This window comes from Pyrenophora tritici-repentis, chromosome 1 (assembly GCF_003171515.1).
Source record: "Pyrenophora tritici-repentis strain M4 chromosome 1, whole genome shotgun sequence".
NCBI lineage: Eukaryota > Fungi > Ascomycota > Dothideomycetes > Pleosporales > Pleosporaceae > Pyrenophora > Pyrenophora tritici-repentis.
In genome coordinates this window covers 1,940,251-1,957,553 of record NC_089390.1, presented here as the reverse complement: position 1 = coordinate 1,957,553, position 17,303 = coordinate 1,940,251, and the positions used below count along the sequence as shown (strand labels likewise).

At 52.6% G+C, this 17,303-nt stretch overlaps 9 protein-coding genes across 9 annotated transcripts; 5 read left to right on the top strand and 4 right to left on the bottom strand.

Moving 5' to 3' along the window:
- Window positions 1-325: 325 nt before the first annotated feature.
- PtrM4_007800 (F1F0 ATP synthase assembly protein Atp10) lies at window positions 326-1,276 on the top strand (the record flags this gene model as incomplete). Its single annotated transcript, XM_066102856.1, has 1 exon — window positions 326-1,276. One exon carries the CDS (start codon window positions 326-328, stop codon window positions 1,274-1,276), a length of 951 nt encoding a protein of 316 aa, XP_065965058.1.
- Window positions 1,277-1,416: 140 nt separating this feature from the next.
- Window positions 1,417-2,171, bottom strand: PtrM4_007790 (V-SNARE-C domain containing protein; the record flags this gene model as incomplete). The annotated part of the gene is made up of 2 exons (XM_001930765.2): window positions 1,417-2,034; window positions 2,109-2,171. 2 exons carry the CDS (start codon window positions 2,169-2,171, stop codon window positions 1,417-1,419), a joined length of 681 nt encoding a protein of 226 aa, XP_001930800.1.
- A 254-nt stretch (window positions 2,172-2,425) lies between these two features.
- On the top strand, window positions 2,426-3,138 carry PtrM4_007780 (RpmC, Ribosomal protein L29; the record flags this gene model as incomplete). The annotated part of the gene is made up of 5 exons (XM_066102855.1): window positions 2,426-2,428; window positions 2,595-2,609; window positions 2,671-2,735; window positions 2,792-2,944; window positions 2,997-3,138. The coding sequence occupies 5 exons, from the start codon at window positions 2,426-2,428 to the stop codon at window positions 3,136-3,138; spliced, it is 378 nt and encodes a 125-aa protein (XP_065965057.1).
- Window positions 3,139-3,606: 468 nt separating this feature from the next.
- Window positions 3,607-5,444, bottom strand: PtrM4_007770 (ERG8, Phosphomevalonate kinase; the record flags this gene model as incomplete). The annotated part of the gene is made up of 2 exons (XM_001930763.1): window positions 3,607-4,735; window positions 5,167-5,444. The coding sequence occupies 2 exons, from the start codon at window positions 5,442-5,444 to the stop codon at window positions 3,607-3,609; spliced, it is 1,407 nt and encodes a 468-aa protein (XP_001930798.1).
- Window positions 5,445-6,702: 1,258 nt separating this feature from the next.
- PtrM4_007760 (pentatricopeptide repeat protein) lies at window positions 6,703-10,575 on the top strand (the record flags this gene model as incomplete). Its single annotated transcript, XM_001930762.1, has 1 exon — window positions 6,703-10,575. The coding sequence occupies one exon, from the start codon at window positions 6,703-6,705 to the stop codon at window positions 10,573-10,575; it is 3,873 nt and encodes a 1,290-aa protein (XP_001930797.1).
- A 1,834-nt stretch (window positions 10,576-12,409) lies between these two features.
- On the top strand, window positions 12,410-12,913 carry PtrM4_007750 (uncharacterized protein; the record flags this gene model as incomplete). Its single annotated transcript, XM_066102854.1, has 1 exon — window positions 12,410-12,913. One exon carries the CDS (start codon window positions 12,410-12,412, stop codon window positions 12,911-12,913), a length of 504 nt encoding a protein of 167 aa, XP_065965056.1.
- Window positions 12,914-13,734: 821 nt separating this feature from the next.
- PtrM4_007740 (AF-4 domain containing protein) lies at window positions 13,735-14,997 on the bottom strand (the record flags this gene model as incomplete). The annotated part of the gene is made up of 1 exon (XM_001930760.1): window positions 13,735-14,997. One exon carries the CDS (start codon window positions 14,995-14,997, stop codon window positions 13,735-13,737), a length of 1,263 nt encoding a protein of 420 aa, XP_001930795.1.
- A 407-nt stretch (window positions 14,998-15,404) lies between these two features.
- Window positions 15,405-15,521, top strand: PtrM4_007730 (uncharacterized protein; the record flags this gene model as incomplete). Its single annotated transcript, XM_066102853.1, has 1 exon — window positions 15,405-15,521. The coding sequence occupies one exon, from the start codon at window positions 15,405-15,407 to the stop codon at window positions 15,519-15,521; it is 117 nt and encodes a 38-aa protein (XP_065965055.1).
- Window positions 15,522-15,618: 97 nt separating this feature from the next.
- On the bottom strand, window positions 15,619-16,669 carry PtrM4_007720 (putative Ubiquitin protein; the record flags this gene model as incomplete). Its single annotated transcript, XM_001930759.1, has 3 exons — window positions 15,619-15,776; window positions 15,931-16,014; window positions 16,135-16,669. 3 exons carry the CDS (start codon window positions 16,667-16,669, stop codon window positions 15,619-15,621), a joined length of 777 nt encoding a protein of 258 aa, XP_001930794.1.
- Between the last annotated feature and the right edge of the window lie 634 nt (window positions 16,670-17,303).

Sequence of the window (17,303 nt, the reverse complement as noted above, 5' to 3'; positions counted from 1 at the left end):
GTTGTATCCAAAAACTTGTGTCGATCCAAGTGCACTGGTTGCGTTTCATCCGTTTAATGGTGGAGGGTGCAGTATTGCTAAGACATGGGAGCTTAAATACTTGGGTGGGTAATGCAGCGCCATAGGTCCTCCGTGCGTCACTGTTAGTCAAAAGGGTTCTGGCTGACAGTCGCGGTGAAAGTGTGGAATGCGGGAGGCAACAGCGGGTACAAGGTTCTTACCAACGCGTGAGCACGTGGGGCTTTGTCCGCTTCTGGACTAGCTCTGAATTCACTGTCATCATTTGCTGGACTTTGGCGAGACAGTAAATCACACCACATACACAATGTTGCAACCACGGTTAGGAACATCACTGCGGCGTATATTCCTCAATACTACTTCTATATGTCTAAGATGCCAGACCCGACTAGCAATTCCGTCAAGTGCGCAGCAACCTCTCGTTCGAGCTTTTACCTCTGCGCGCACCCTCCGTCGACCACAGACAGACCGCAAACCTACCGAGTCCACCCCCACCCCCGACCCGAAAGATGAAGATATCTTCATACCCAAGCCTCTCGGCCGTCCCATCGGTTTCAAACAACCTCCACAACCGGGCGAAAACACCGGCTTATCCAAGACCAAAAAAGACTACTCTGGCATGACCTGGTCACAACGAAACCTCGAGAAGCGCAAAGATTTGGTAGAAAAATGGGGGACAAACTATTTCCGTGACTTCAAGAATATCCGGAAATATAGATCTGGCAAGACCTTTATTGCCAATCCCCGCATATTCAAGAAGGACCTAGCGTTGTACTTTCCCAATTTCCATGGAGATACACTAGAAGCCAAGGGGATGAATACTACAAATACACTGACTGGAAAGGTCAGTATAGTGAAGGTATACAGTTCACAGTGGGGATTGACCCAAGCTGAGACCTTCACTGGAAAGTTTCAAAACCCAGAACTTCAACAGATATTGGCCCAGAATCCTGGTGTCGCCCAGATGGTGGACGTCAATATCGAGGAAAACACAATGAAGGCTTGGATAATAGCGCTGTTCCGGTGGCGATTAAAGGCCTCCAAACCAAAAGAGGAGTGGGCGAGGTACTTTGTGGTTAGAAGGGGAGTCAGTGAAAGGATACGGGAGACGATTGGGTTGTTAAATGGACGGGTTGGGTATGTATACCTGGTCGACCAAGACTGTAAGATTCGATGGGCGGGAAGTGGAGATGCGGAGGGGACAGAGATGGAGGACATGAACAAAGGGTTTGCGAAGATGATTGCCGAAGCGCAGTAGCACATCACCTGGAGAAAGCATTGTAACATATTTGTACATGATGGCATCTCAGTTGCCTTGTACGAAAACCAACTCATAGGATGTCATGGGGATATACCGCCCGCTCAAAACGCCGAATATAAGATACCCAAATAAGAATATCACCTGAACCATAGCAACATCAAAAAGCAGAATGCGATGAAGGTACCCAATATGATGCCATCTCTCCTCTTCTTCGACCCGATCCTTCCAATCAGACTGTTGATACCAGGCACTTGGCTTGCAGCACCCACGATCCTCCGGTTGATGTTCGCTATGGTTTCTCTTTGTAGACTGAAGTTTTCTTGGACCGCATACGCCTGGCTGAGGACCGAGTCGGCTACGTTGTGGGAGTTGTCGATGCGATTTCGTTCGTCAAGCATGTAATCTGCTTCCGCTTGCTCTGGATTTGCGGATCGATATGCATCGATGTCTGATCGTACGTTCGAGAGGAGGTTGGCTCTATTGCGGGCGTCGTTCAAGGTGGACTTCAAACGAGCGAGTTCACGACGGTGATCCGAGAGTACTTCACGATGCCTGGCAAGGTTGTTCTGCTTCACTGCTGAAATGCCGTGTGTTGATTCCGAGTCAAGAAGCCGTGACAGCTGGCCAACAAGGCCATCTCTTTGCTCGAGGACTTCTTGGAGTCTAGTCTCCACCCGCAGCTCTTCTTCTGATGGTTTGGCAGGGATATTAGGTGTTGATCCGAACTGCGAGTAGGTATGGAATAGCGTCTCTGTCTACAAGCATCATTAGCAGGGCTCCAGCGCAAGGAAAGCCGACTAAGTCCGTCGTGGCAGTGAATGTCACCTACTTGCTGTTCGAGAGTGCGCGCTTGCTGGCGCAGTTGCGCCCATCCACCACCAGTTGAGGACATGGCGGAAGCAGTGATATCTTCGCAGATCAAGGCAGCAGCAATAAATCTTGGAGTGCTGGCATCATGAGGCTCGTACACCTGCCCTGTCGCAGGCTACGCAATGCTAGCCAAGACGCTAGTCCGCCTTGGTGATCGGCGAATAGTTTAGCGAGCCTCCGGTTGACACATTCGAATTCGACCAACACCAAAAGTTCCTCGTTGACGACACGCGAGACCCCATCCACATCACCAGGTCCTACTAACACACAGTCAAAATGGTACGTACGCGCTCTCAATTACACGTTTTGGAAAAGGATTGCGTCGCGCAGCTGTCGGATGGCCGCGATGGTAGAGGGGCAGGCAGCTGCGACCTCCGCTAGCGGTGCTGCGCAAGATTCGAGATTTCATGATCGAGAGAAAATATGCTGACATCGGTGTCTACAGTCTGCCCCTAAGATCGTACGTGACTTTATGTCCGCTCAACTCATACCGATCGATTCCATACTCACACCCTCTACAGAAGACCGCCCAGCTGTGGAACAAGTCCAAGGATGACCTCGCGGCCCAGCTCACCGACCTCAAGTCGTGCGTCGCCCATTTCGATCAATGGAAACAACAATGGAATGCTGACGGCAGTGAAGGGAGTTGATCCAGCTCAGGACTGCCAAGGTCACCGGAGGTTCCAACACCAAGCTCACCCGCATTCATGACGTCCGCAAGGGTATCGCCAAGGTTCTCACCGTCATCAACGCCAACCAGAGGGCCCAGCTCAGGCTTTTCTACAAGGGAAAGAAGTGCGTTTAAGCCGCAGAAGATGCATTGGGACCCCTATCTAACAATGCCCAGGTACACTCCTCTCGACCTCCGCCCCAAGCAGACCCGCGCCATCCGCCGAAGACTCACCAAGCACGAGGCTTCGCTCGTCACCGAGAAGCAGAAGAAGAGGCTGACACACTTCCCCCAGCGAAAGTACGCCGTCAAGGCATAAGCGTGCTTTTGCGAAGGTGTTTCTCTTTTCTTCCTTTGTCTCTCATGAAGCATTGCATTGCCAGGGCTTTTCCAGCTAGCGAATCACCAGTGTACCCTTAGTACCATAACTCGAAAGGGACGAGGAAGGTGGTGTAGCAGGTGGGAATGGACGGACAGGGCGATCTTTAACGGAAATGGGTTGGCGTCCATGTCAAGATCTATGAATAAAAAGTTCAGACAAGCACGGAAATGATACCTCATGATTTGTGAAGGGCAATTCACCAGTTTTTATTAGCTCGTATGCATGTTTGGGGACGTCTGATGAGATGGCCTAAGCTCTTCATGTCGAATAGTAGGTTGTACATGTGTGAGATGGGATTGCAACCTAGTTGACTATACTCGCTGTCTGAACAAACTTCTACGCTAGTACTGACAAGATTACTTAAGCCCTATACTTTCAGATTGGAAGTCCAGGCCGTTGACATGTTCAGTGCTTCGCCTCCCACTCTTTGTACAGACTCAACTCTTCTTGCTTCACGCCCACCATCTCCTCTCTAACGCCTATCACACCCACTTTGCCAATGGCTTCTTGGTCTTTGTACTGCGCTAGAGATGCCCTGAGTGATTCAATGATGTCCTCTTTGTCTTCCACGAGCAGAACGATGGCATCGAAGCCGCCAGCACCAGGCACAACGCCGCCAACGACGCCATCGAGCTTGGAGCAATAATCCAGGAGCCGCGTCTGCTGCGGCGGCTCGACTGGCACATCGGACTTCTCACCCATGGCGCGAATGAGTGCGCGGTTCTTCGCAATGATCTGGCGTAGCGTCTCATACTTTGCCATACCCTCACTGTGTTCCTCAGTAGCCAATCGCGTAAGTTCAGCAGCCATAGCTTCATTCCCAGCCTGTAACTCCTTCCAGATCTGATCTGCCTCCTCAGGCCTCGACGCTCGCCACGCCAGCACCTTCTTTACCATACCCGGCGTTTCACTTCCACAGTCCACATCACACATGACGAGGCGCAGGCCCTTGGGCATCTTGATAGCCGCTTTCTGGATTTCGGTATCCCATGTTGGGCCTTCGACGAGCGAACGCAGGTCAGTCGCAAACCCGGGATTGCCGGGCTGTGGGAGGCTGTTAAGGAGGTTGGGCGAGAAACGCTTGTAAAGACAGGATCCAAAGACTGCGCTTGCAATGTCAAAGCCAGAGCCTACTTTGCCTTGAGCCTGCGAGTGGCTAGCTTGAGCGAGATTGTGTAGGATAGTTTGCCCTCGCTCGGTTTGGACGTCGAAGAGCTTTTTGGGCAGGTAGAAACTTAGTATCGCTGCTGTGAAACTTGTTACGAGTGCTGCACTGCTTCCTAAGCCTGTTTTGTGGGCCTCTCTTAGGCTGACGTTGAAGTCTTGAAAACGGGATACTTTGTGGGGTTGGGAAATGATGTTTGAGGAGCGTGGGGTGCCAGTATTGGAGTAGTAGGCTTGGTCTGCTAGGATACGGATGCTGGAGGGTTGGATGAGGGTTTTGGGGAGGAGTGCATGGATGTAGGTTAGGGCGTAGGTGAGGGCAGTTTCTATGAAGGGGTTACGGGTCGCCGTTATGGATTGTTCGTGGCCACTGAAAGTAGTCAGTAGGTTGTTTGATGAGTCTTGTTGAAGATGTCTCTTGGCTGAGCACTCCAGCTGCAAAATGATGGTCCAGAACTACATGTATTGATCCCAAACCTGAACATGCACGTGACCAAACTCTTGCGTGACAAGATTGTATGCATGAATTCTTTACCAACAAGACTGAGTGTGCGACCATGCAACTGCGTTATGAGGCTTGTTGCTGAAGCATATTTGCAGACACGTCTGAGGAGGCTCTCTCCCATCAACGTCGCTCATGATGGGGTACGGCCGAAACAGAATGCTTTGCCCGACCGAGGAGAGGTGTGAGAGACTTCTGGACAGGTTGCACACCAAAAGCAAAGACAGCCAATGGAGTACGAAGGCGCAGGGGTGTAACAGATAAGGTGGCGACGTTGAGACGCAATGCAATGTACTTACACGCTCAGCTGAGTGACGGCAATGCCTCCATCTTCGCTCTGTGATCGGTAACCATACTCCCAGATGGCTTCGCGAAACTGAGGGCTCGTGACCAATATTTCGTTGATCGTCACACCTGCTCTAGTCTTGATAGGCTCGACAACGGTGTGTATCCTCGCGTCTAAGCCGAAGACCAGGCCTGTGTATTCCCGGTCGAGCACGAGGTAGCCACCCGCAACTAGCACCTTTGCCGGGCAAGAAACGGCAGTCGGACCCAACGGCACGTCCGAGGAAGACATGGCTGGTAGTGGAGCTGTTGGTGTGGTAACGGGGAGCGGGAAAAATTGGTCGGGTTGGATTCGTAATGTAGCTGTTTTTTCTTCCAGGCAACAATAATCGCGCAATGGTGAAGGGGGCTGGAAGATGGCGGTCTTGCGGGGTGTGCGGAATGAACCCTAGATGGATGAACAACAGCACGCGCTTGTGGGTCGCGTCTGCCACGAACTCTTGCAGATGCCGTCGATACACCGAATTTTCAGAAAGTCCAATCACGGCTAGTATCTGGCAATATCACGATGATGCTTGAAATCACGTGCAGCGAAAGTGCATTGCAATTCACGCATAGCCCATGCACAGCCCACTGCGATTCGCCTCTGTTGCCCTCGGAGCCGACTCCCGGAGCTGCGGACTTAGTCCATCAGCTGCAGGTCAAATCCTGCATCAAGGTAGACCCATGCGGGGTGCAGCCGAGTTGTTCTCGTCGTTCTACTTGACTCATCCAGACGTCCTAGACGGCGCGGTGCCAAAATCTGCCCGGTGCCGATTGATAGAGTCATCGATGGTTGCCTGGCACAGACGTATTACGGATTACGAGATGACCGAGCTGGTCTCATTGGGTCGGAAACATATTGCTCTCCCCGGGAGGACACGTTGAACGGGTATCGCGTGTGCGAGCGCTTGACTAAACACGGTTCAGCGCGACAACGATAATTTTTCGGCAAACTTAGCGTTCATCGACATCGGGCCTATGTTTTCATGACGACTACGAAATGGGCACTCGAATCTTCTTTTCGACTCTCGCTAATCAAGTTGCCTTCGAGGCTGAGAATATCTCCTTCTAGGCCACAGTGTGCCTTGCTTTTGTCTTCCTATATCTCCTTCAACCTGTCATAGAACTGCCAAGTCTGCAAGCACTCGCGACGGGAGAAATACTAGGTTACTAACCACCTTCAATTTCCCCACCACGACAACACCAGTCCTTACACTTGTAAAGCGCGTTTGTTTGACGGTCATCGTCAAATGAACCTGCACCATCGCGTAGGGATCTCGAGAATAGTACGTATCCTCCATTCATAATTTTTTTGTCCGACAACAATTATCTCGGCGTCCGTGAATTGCGCATGCGACATATCAACCTGCTGCCTAAACACCCAAATCCGGTCGTTAGATAAGCAATTGTACACGCGCATCGCCTCAAGGAACATTGCCACCGGGGACAATCGTACTGACCATCCCCAGTCTCACCCTTCCCATCTGAAGGGCTCCTCAAATTCCTAAATGGTCTTTAAGAGCTTTCACCTCGCGCGCCAGAGTCTTGCCAAGGGCTTTACTCACGGTTATGCTCAATCAGTAGTTGCTGGTGTCAGCCAGAACAACCCCCTCGCATCCCTCCAACACGACCGGTTCCGAAAAGGCCTCAAGAACCAACATGCCTTTGCCTCGACGTCTACGACGAGTGCCCTCAAGGCGCTCGCCGCGGGACAACACGACCACCAAGACTCCGGTCTAGCCGCGTACTATACCGCATGGCAGAAGCATCAGCAGCAGCGGACCGAGGACAAGGAGTGGTCGCAGTTTCAGTTCCGCAAACTCATCGAATGGGACCCGGCCAGCTCAAAGAGCGCGGCTGAAGCGAAGGAGAGCAGTGTCGCGATTGAAGAGACGGCCGAGCCGGTCCCGGCGCGTGCCGTTGTCAACCGCGCATACAGTACTAGCCAGGTGGAGGATTTCAAGAAGGCCGTCGGGGGTGAAGAGGCGGAAAAGATCGCTTTGGCACAGGTAGACGAGGCAATCGCACAAGAGGTGGCAAAGCACAAGGCTGATGGCGAACCTGTTCAAGCTGCTGAGGAAGAACTTTCTGCGATTGAAGAGGCCAGGTCAGAGTCGCCCGCTACCGTTGCGGACACTCTTGTGAATTCATCGATATTGAGCCGCACCGAGTCAACGATAGCTACAAGTCCGATCGAAGCGCATGATGAGTACACAGTGCAACTTCAGAAACTCGCAATCAACCGCAACTATGCAGAAGTACCGGCCGTTTTCGAGGAAATGCTTCGTTCTGATGTCAAGCCATCGGTTGCTGCATACAACGCTCTCCTATCCGCGGCGATACACCTACCCCGGGCTCAGCACCAAGTCGTTCCCAAGGCTCTAGATGTCTACTCAGATATGCTCCGTCGACGAGTCGTTCCTGACACGGCCACATACACCACCCTACTTGAGCTCCTCTCTGTTCGATCACTGGAAGTTGTATCCTTGAAGCAGAGTTTTGAGGACAGGCGACTGCGGTATGGCGGAATGGAAGAGGAGGGTAGATTCATGCTCCAGTCTCACGAGACTGACTACGCTATCTTGGCCGAGGATGGATCACTATCAGTAGCTGTTAAGTTATTCGATGCTGCTGTCAGTGTCGAATATGGCCGCACATTCTCTGAGAAGACCTACCGACTACTTGTCACTGCATGCGCAGAGAGCGACCGCGTAGAGGACATGGTGCGAATTTACTCGCACATGGAATCTCGCAGTGTGACTCCGGCTGCTGAGATGTTCGTTCCGATGATCCATGCTTTCGGCAAGTCCGGTGACCTCAAGAGTGCGGTTGAGTGCTACGATGAGTACAAGGCTCTTGCCATCTCAAACGACAACGGTGAGGTGGACATTGCACGCAAAGACAACGATGTATACGCGGCCCTCGTCAAGGCGTATGCAGTGTGCAACCGCATCGAAGGAGCCCAGAAATTCGTATCAAAGATTGAGAGCGCTCTCGCTACACCAGAGGACGTCACCTCGGTTCGTGATATCGTAGGTCTCAAGGCTTTCCTCCCCGAGTGGTTGAAGAATGGCGCCTTTGATGAAGCCTATCTACACGCTACCGAGTACCTCAGCCCTCAAGCACGCCAGATCGCCATGGCCGCCATCTGTATCAAGGCGGCTGACCGGGACGCGGTCGATGTCGCCACTCAAGCTTTTGACGACCTCCCGGCTGAGGTTGACCTGTCTAGGCCAGCTATGGCGATGGGCGCTATGCACATCCGCACTGGAAACATTGAAGCTGCCGAGGTCTTTTGGAGGATGCTCGAACTCTCGCCGACGAAGCCTGACTTCATCGAACCTACCGCCATGCATACTATTGCACTGATTGGCAGCGGGCATGCGGAGCGCGGGCTTCGTCAGGGTCGTCAAATGTTTGCTCGCATACGGGACTCTCAGTCTGGCTCTACTCAAGCCAAGATGGAGATCGTAGAGCACATTGACGAAGCTATCGAGGTTATGGGTCAGTTTATGATGAAGCGTGGCATCTTCCTTCCGCCGCGGGCCAGCATGGAACTGATGTGGACGATGATTGAAAACGGCGGCCTAGTCACCCCAGTTGCTCACCACCTACTTGCTGGAATGGGACCTGAGGCCATTGTTCAACTCAATTTCGACGACATCACGCTTCTGATGCAGGTTCAATCTGGAATTCTACTCCAGGAGGCCGAATTTGACGTTGCCCACGTTGCACGTTTCGCTCATCTTCTCGAAGTCATCGCCGCAACTGGCACACCAGTCAACAAGACCACTTCAGGGCTCGTTGAACAGGCTCTTGCCAAGCTCGACAGGGGGGATCTTCAGCACCGGTGGTATGCCTACAAGCATCCCGCTTCAGAGGCTTTGTACTCTCCAGCACCGTTTGCTTCCTACCCTGTCCAAGCACCAACTACACCAGCAGCTCCTACCTTTGAGGACCAATACGACCCTTATGCTGCGTCGACGGACAACAAGGGCTCTGTTGCGATCACTGAGCTGCTTGAGAAGACGCACGGCCGATCATCGTCTCACCTCAACGAGGCTCTGATGAAGTTTAGGAACATGCGCCGGGCTGGCCACCATCCTCGATTCTTTACCTACGCTAAGCTGATCACCGCCGCTGCAAAGGAAGACCGCCTGACTTTGGCTCACGACATCCTCAACCTCGCCAAGCAAGATGTTCCTCTCTTGCCCCAGTACCGCATTGTACGATATGGCTGGGTCACCATCTTGGACGCCATGGTCGCCGCTTGCCTTACCTGCAACCAGCGTGACCTCGCTGGAAGGTACCACCAGGATTTGCTTGAGATGGGCGCCGCTCCTACTGCCAACACCTTCGGTCTCTACATTACCACCCTCAAGGAGTCTACCAAGACCTTTGATGAGGCTACAGAAGCTGTCAAGATCTTCCTTCGTGCCAAGTCTGAAGGTGTCGAGCCTTCCTCTTTCCTCTACAACGCTCTGATTGGCAAGCTTGGTAAGGCCCGTCGCATCGATGACTGTCTGTTCTACTTCTCCGAAATGCGCAACCTTGGTATCCGCCCTACATCTGTAACATACGGTACCATTGTCAACGCTCTGTGCCGTGTCAGTGACGAGAAGTTTGCCGAAGAACTGTTTGAGGAGATGGAGAGCATGCCCAACTATAAGCCTCGCCCTGCTCCCTACCACAGCATGATGCAGTTCTTCCTGACCACCAAGCGCGACCGCAGCAAGGTTCTTGGCTACTATGAGCGCATGCGTGCCAAGCGTATCGAACCTACTACCCACACCTACAAGCTTCTGATTGACACCTACGCCACTCTCGAGCCTGTAGACATGGAAGCTGCTGAAAAGGTACTTGAGCAAGTTCGCAGCGCCGGTGCCGTGCCTGAAGCTGTCCACTACTCTTCCCTGATTCACGCCAAGGGTTGCGTCATGCACGACATGGAAGGTGCGCGCCGCCTCTTCGACACCGTCCTCGCCGATAACCATATCCGTCCTCAGGCCTGTCTCTACCAAGCACTCTTCGAAGCCATGGTCGCCAACCACCAGATCGCCGATACCGAGGCCGTTCTCAGCGATATGCGTGCTCGTGGCGTCGAGATGACACCTTACATTGCCAACTCGCTCATTCATGGTTGGGCCCTTGCTCACGATATTGAAAAGGCAAAGGCTATCTACGACTCTGTACCGGAGAGCAGGCGCGAGCCTAGCACCTACGAGGCTATGACGCGCGCCTACATGGCTGTCGAGGACCGCACTGCAGCTATGGCTGTCGTCAACGAGGGTCTGTCTCGTGGCTACCCTGCAGCTGTTGCCGGCAAGATCCTTGAGCTTGTTGGTGGAGGTCGCACCGCTGTACCTGAGGTTGTTGCCTAAAGCAACGGACCATTTTTCTCTTCTTCCTCGTTGACGCACCACCCCTCGTGCTGCACCAATGATACAACTTTGTCTTTTTCAACGCGATTTCAACTGCCACGGCCGAACCCGAACAAAAAAATCTTCTCAAACACCGCCCCCGCGCCACGTTTGGAGCATATTTGCTCTGATTGTGTGTGTCTGGCTGGGCAATCAATTATTTTCGTTTCTGGCTCTGGCCGTGCTTTTATACAGGTTTCTTGGTTTTCCTCTTCATTATCAGCGTCGGCGTTTGTTACATCTAGGGTTCTCTGTCTAATCTCGTGAAACATTCAGAAGGCCGGGTCGGCGACGACCGGTTGGGTCTACGGTGTTCTCTGCATTCATTAATGACGACTACCACGATGATGAATGTGGGACAGGAATTTTGTTAGACTCAGGTGGTGCGTATACACCCTAGCTTTCAATCGGGGTTTGGGCTATTCGAAACATGGGAATCGGACTGATGGTGTCATTTTTTGGATCCTGCGGTATGGTTCTTTGTGTGCATAGAAAACGCAGGCGGTGTCTGGTGGTCTTTTTCCGTGCTGTAACAATACCCTGGATTTGCATGATTATACCATCTCCTCTCTCTTGTATTTTGGCGGTAGATAGCTAGCATAGATGGTGGTGGTGGTGTGGTATGATAGGACATGAAGGAATAGGATGGGGCATGTGTATATGGTAATGTTGGATGGGGAATGAGATGTGTATTTGTAAATGTTTCCGAGTGTGTCTGAGTGTGACTTTTATCTGCACTTGTTTGTTTCGACCACACTCACATCCTCAAGGACTGACATGTACATCAACCAAATTCCACCATTCATTTATTCAAGAAATCAACTGCTCAATCCTTAGTCATACCCGTCCCCTTATCGCGGGAATCGTAAGAAAGGTCCGTAACTCGACGCAGTACTAATATACATGTCTTTTTAGGAGAAGAAACAGGGAAAGCCTCCACATCTACTTCGTGATGTCCATGGCTAAACTCAGCAGTAACAGCCAGTGTGAGCGTTTCATTTCGTCGGGGGGGAAGGGAAAGAAAGCAAGAAAAGAAGAAAGAAAGAAGAAGAGAGCTGTCTGTGAGCTCAGTAGCTCTCGTGTTCATCCGCCGTATCCATTATCGTATGCCGACTGGTAATTCGAAAGCGCATCCACCCACCATACCCTCAGGCTCATGCTCAAGAGCTCAAATATACCGCCATTCATAACGCCATGTCGCGTAGTAGCCTCAAAACCACGCATCCCCCATAATACCCCCACCCTCCGTCCATACGTCCACCCATTCCAACAAGCCCCCTCCACACCTCGACCTGCTGAAAATACACTTTCTGGGTCTACTCTCCTGCTCGAGCTGCGGATTCAACGCCAACGCACTCCTATACGCGACTGTCTGGCCGTCTGGACCTAATGGGCTGACGTACGGTATTGTCGATGGGGCGAAATCCTTCTTTTGGTAGAACTGGTGCCAGGTATAGGTGTGGATGGGGCAAGGGGGATTGTGCATGTAGGTTGCGTAGAAGGGGGTAGGCTTAGGGTCGGGGAGAGAGGGGTTAGAGACTGTGTGGAGGGAGATTCCGAGGCTGGAGAGGATGAGGGGGAAGTAGGTTAGGTTTGGGTGGGTCTTCAGGGCGGAGGAGGGCAGCGGAAGGACGACTCGGAGGTTTGGAGTTGTGGTCGTCGAAGCCGTAGTCGTAGTCGTATTCTCCTCTCTCAACTCGGCCAACTTCCTCAACGTGATAAGCGGATTCAAACGCGCCACTCCACAAAACTTCCACTGCGGATGCGCCCTCAAGGTCTCTGCAGACTCCCCCACATGTCTGCCCTCTCCCAACTGCCTTTCATACACATCTGCTTCTTTGAGAAACGTATTCATGCACCTCAGCATCCCCGGAACCCTATGTACCTTCAAGCGGTCCATATTGAACTGCACATGCCTCACCAAGTGGAACCGCCCCAGATATTCCAGCCGCGAGAAATACGTCATGGTTTCCCTATCGACGAAAAAGGTATTTGCGGTGTAGAAGATGTCGAAGGATTCGGCACGCAGTTTCTTACTGGCGCGTGTGACGCCGAAGAGGGCGCCGATAGAGCCATGATTAGCGGGCAGAGGGTCGTTATGGTGAAACTTTACATGATTGCCGTTGGAGGTATGGCAGAGGAGTGGCGCGATTGGTCTATCGGCGCGGAGGGCAAAGCTGTAGATGAGCTCGCGGATTTCGAGAGGGAGGGTGAGGAATTTCGGGAAGTAGTTGGGGGTGGCGTTGCAATCCATGGTTTGGTGCGAGGGGAATATTGTGTCCTCTGGGGCCTCGGGTGAAGTTATTTCCAAGAAAGAAGAAGAGGACTTCGTTGTGGAATGGTGCCGTGGGTGTGTCCTCGAGAGCTGACGGCTCAAGAGGTGAAGGCTGATGAGGTTAAAGCTCCTGAAATCTAGTTGTCGGTCCCGCCTATTTGAATATCTGATGCAACACAAGTTAGCTCTGTATCAGTGGCACCAGTAATAGAACTGTCGTGCAAGTGCAAGGTCGGCTGGCGTGGGCAAGGTTCGAGTCGCAAACATCGGCGACAAGCGGTGGGTTGAGTAACAAGAGGTTAGCTGGAGGGGGGAGCATACTCTGACATTTAATTTACACGGAAGATTATTTTGGCGCGTTTGCACACAGGTAAATTCACCATTTAGTGGCGAATAGGAAGCGGACGCGAGGGTAGGTCGAAGCGGGCTCGTGAATTGTCAGGGTCCAGAGCCGGTGAGCGTGAGTGTAAGTGAGAAAGTGAGAATGAGGAGGTAGGAAGACTGATTTTGTATACACAAGAGCCTGTCAAGATCCATGGTACTGCCTCGCCTAACGAAGATATTTTGAGAAGAGCTCGCTCAAGGCCCCTGGCGACAGTGTACCATGGAACGGTATGGTGACATTGTACTAGTATACATCATTGACTGCCGGACTAAAACACATGTGCATGATGATTGGTCCAATTGTCAGCCCACTCGTAAGTATAGTTCGTTACGAGCAAATGCCTCACGGACTCACAATAACGGACTCACTAGACTATGTACGATGGAGCTCGAGAATGATCACGTGCGGGACGACCCTTTTACTAGCATTTTTTGGAATTTGCCTTCATCAATATCTTTCTTTACCACTTCTTCCCCTCGTCGCTATTAAAGTCGCGCCCTTGTCGCTCCTTCTCTATCCTAGCGTCAAACTCTTGCTGTGCGCGCTCCCGCTCCCTGCTCCTTTCTTCATCACCCTCTACAAAAGAAAACGAGTCTCCCAATGTAGACCCCTCTCGTTGCTCCTTGCGTTCAGGCACTGCCCTTGATGGATAAGGTTGACGACGAGGAGTCTGGAGCGGTACTGGCGCATCACCACGCCTTAGGCGATCCCATGATGACCCTGATTGCGCTTGAGACTCTGGTTTAGGGTTATTGACTTCATCCTGGAAGAGGCCACCAGTGGGAGAGTCATCGTCAAAAGGCAGAGATGATGAAGACTCTGGTTGACGTTGTGAGGGTGGTTGACGGTTCCAGGCTTGGCTTGGTGGTGGCGGTCCTTGTGTTCGCGGTTTTGGTTGCGGCTTTTCCTCCGAGAAAGACTCCCAACTGTCTGCGTCAGACCCCCAGCTTTCGTTGCCAGCAGTCGGACTCATGTCATCATCATTCTGAGCTTTGGGATGCTTGCCCCAACTTGGTTGCGGCGACGGACCACCACCGGAACGATTCTTGACTTGCTCTTCAAACTGTCTTCGCTTGTCCCCAATCTCACGTCCCATTTGTTCATTCTTCTTTCGATCAGCATGTGATGAGGCCTTTAACTCGACGCCGAACTGGACCAATTTGGGGTCATTAGATGTATTGACGGCAGCAAGCGGTTGCGCGATGAGCTGGCCAATAATGCTACCCATTTGTCCTGCGACGACTACGTATAGTGCCCATCGCCATGCGTGTCGCGCAAATTGCGCCCGTACGCCAGTGAAGGGACCAAACTTGTTCTTGTCAATATCCTCCACTTTCGGCTGATAGAAGGGATACTTCATCTTGTCCCAGGTCCGGTACCACTGCCATGTCCCGGCCATAGCACCAGTAGCGGCGAAATAGCTTTTTGTTTGCTCGAGTTTGTAAATGTGGAATGCGAGCGCCTGCGCTTCTTCTGGGTTCAATTGACGTCCCACCTTCTGCTCGGCGAATTTGAGTGTTGTTTCGGTTTTGAAGCGCACTGCGGCACTGGAAAAACCCATAAAGGAGCCTATAACTGGCAGCGGCCGTGGGAGGGTGCTCGCATCGAAGCGGTGGCCGTTGGGTCTGGAAGTGGGCGTTGATGAATATGCGTCATTTAAGGAGGGTTGTGGGTCATCTCCGAAGCTCTCTGGCGCCGTATTCTCGACATCTTCGAGTACCATTCTGGACAATTCGCAATGGCTTGTCGTGTGGGTTGGGTGCGAAGTGATGCGGGTGGTACCACTTACCCAGACAGGAAGACGGATCGGAGCTTGGGGGAAGCTTAAGCGATGACGGCATAGAAACGTACCTCGGGATCACGTCCACGCGCCTAAGCTCCCAAGTCATACTCCACCATGACAAACACTTGACTGTAGTCTTATATTCACATTGCGAGACATGACAAGACCAAGTATTTAATTATTCAGAAACCGTCTATACCCGTGAATCTCCCATGCTTAGTAGTATGTTGCGCCACGGAAAGCGTACGTACTTGTACAATAACTGATAAAAGGAACATGCTACGAGACTGCTAAAACTCTCATATGCACACGAGCGGAGGAAGAAAAGAATGCGTGGAGTGAGAGAAATGCCGATTCCGCTCCTGAACGCCGCTCTCCGGCCGCTCCTAACGGCTGATTATGATGACCAGGAAATACACAAGAAGTGCTGTCGACGCGGTAATGGTCCATTAGGCTCCGTCTAGACTTGTGCAGTACTCGCAGTACGTACTCGACGACTGTCCAGAGTGTCGTCAGAAGATGACAAGCCGGTCGAATTGTTTGCGCAAACAGGGGTCACGTCTATAAGATGACGCAGCGGCAGCCAGCTGTGGGTTCGTCGTCGTTCTCTCTCCGGCTCCCGGCCTTGCCAGTCTTGGCATTTTCTTCATCCTCGACCACTTCTTGCGGCTTGACCGTCATGTGAACCACGTTTGGAGTGTCTGTTTGGAAACGGCAGTCTAGGCACGGTCAGCACATGTGCGAGGCAGACTGATGTATTTGTTCATGCAACGCTGCGCGTCTCGGCGCATGGCCTTGATTGAGTGACTGCGCCGTACAATGGAAGAAGGCGCGCCAAGAGGCTTTGACTTGGTTGGTAGGTGAGGTGCTTACCTTTGATGGGAGATTTGTCGTCCAGCATTCGACCGAAATGAATTAATCGTATTGAGCCTGGGGAAACGGGTCGGGCCTCCCATTCTGTGTGATGGAATTAGCCTTGTATTGGGTGAAGTCGGGAGGTGAAATGAAGCGTGGATAATATGATGTCTGTGTAATGCAACACAAGGTATGCTGTCTCAGAAATCATGCAATGCCTACCTTCTCGCCAGTCTCGCCATATCAGCTCCTTGAGCGTGTAGACACTAATGTTGTAGGGGTCCATGTTCTCGACACTGATGTTGCGCTTCTTGAGGTACTTTTCTTCAATCTTGTACGGATGTCTCGCGCCGTTAGTGAGGAGCAGCATAATGACCAGCACCGGTCCGTTTGTGTTGTCGGGATTTGCGGCTGGTGTGTCTGTGGAGGGACCAATGGCCTCGGTCTCTGCGCGATTCAAGGCAGTAGGGGGCGCAGGCTTCGCAGACGACGAGGGAGCAGCAGGCGCATTCTCCAGGGCGCTGGCCTCAGCAGTTGGCGGTGCGGGTGTCGCTATCGCAGCTTGAGAAGGACCGTCGGCGGCATGGGTGGCCGTGTTTGCGGGCGCTGCTGCCCCTGCGCCTGAAGCATGGAGAGTCCTCATCTCTACGGGGCTCGACGATAGGGCATCGTTGCTGCTCTGGGGTCGCGACGACGAGGCGGCTGGTTGTGGAGTACTCTGTGTTGCCGTGGGGTGCTGATCCGCTGTAGACGCCATGGTTGGCCGGCTTCAGTCAGTCGCGATGCAAAGCGGCCAAAGAGGCTTGTGCGAAGGACGAAACGAATGAATGACAAAGGCGCAGACTGGGAAGAGATGGCACGTCAGTCGTTGACGTCGCGAAGAGGCTTGGGAAACAGCAAAAATAGTGTCTTGGGCTTCTGAGTTTGTCTCGGGCGCTCAAGCGTGGGTGATGAGAAGGTCGGCCGGCCGTGCACGATTGGGAGGTGTTGCCGTTGCCGCACGCCTCGTTCTCCCCTTCTCCGCAATCCACCATCCACCATCCATTCACATCCACATGCACCATTCGCGAATGCGGCAACAATGATCCGTCGTCTCCACTAAGAGCCCACTACGCAGCCGACAAGACCAGATGCTATGCAGCGAGTCCCCAAGCTTTGCTAGCTCACGTCTGTTGACGAAGAATCCGTCTCTGCTGCTCTACTTAGCCACACTCTAGAGCTGACAGGCCTCGCGAGACCCGCAACGCGCCAGGTTTGGGTCAAGTTTAAGCGTGTGCCCCTGCATCCCATTCCCCCACGCCCGTAATTGGCCGAGCCTGGTAGAGTGACTTGATAACATGTGTGCCACCAGCCACGCCCATGGAAATCATAGTGCAGGTGCCAGGTGCCAG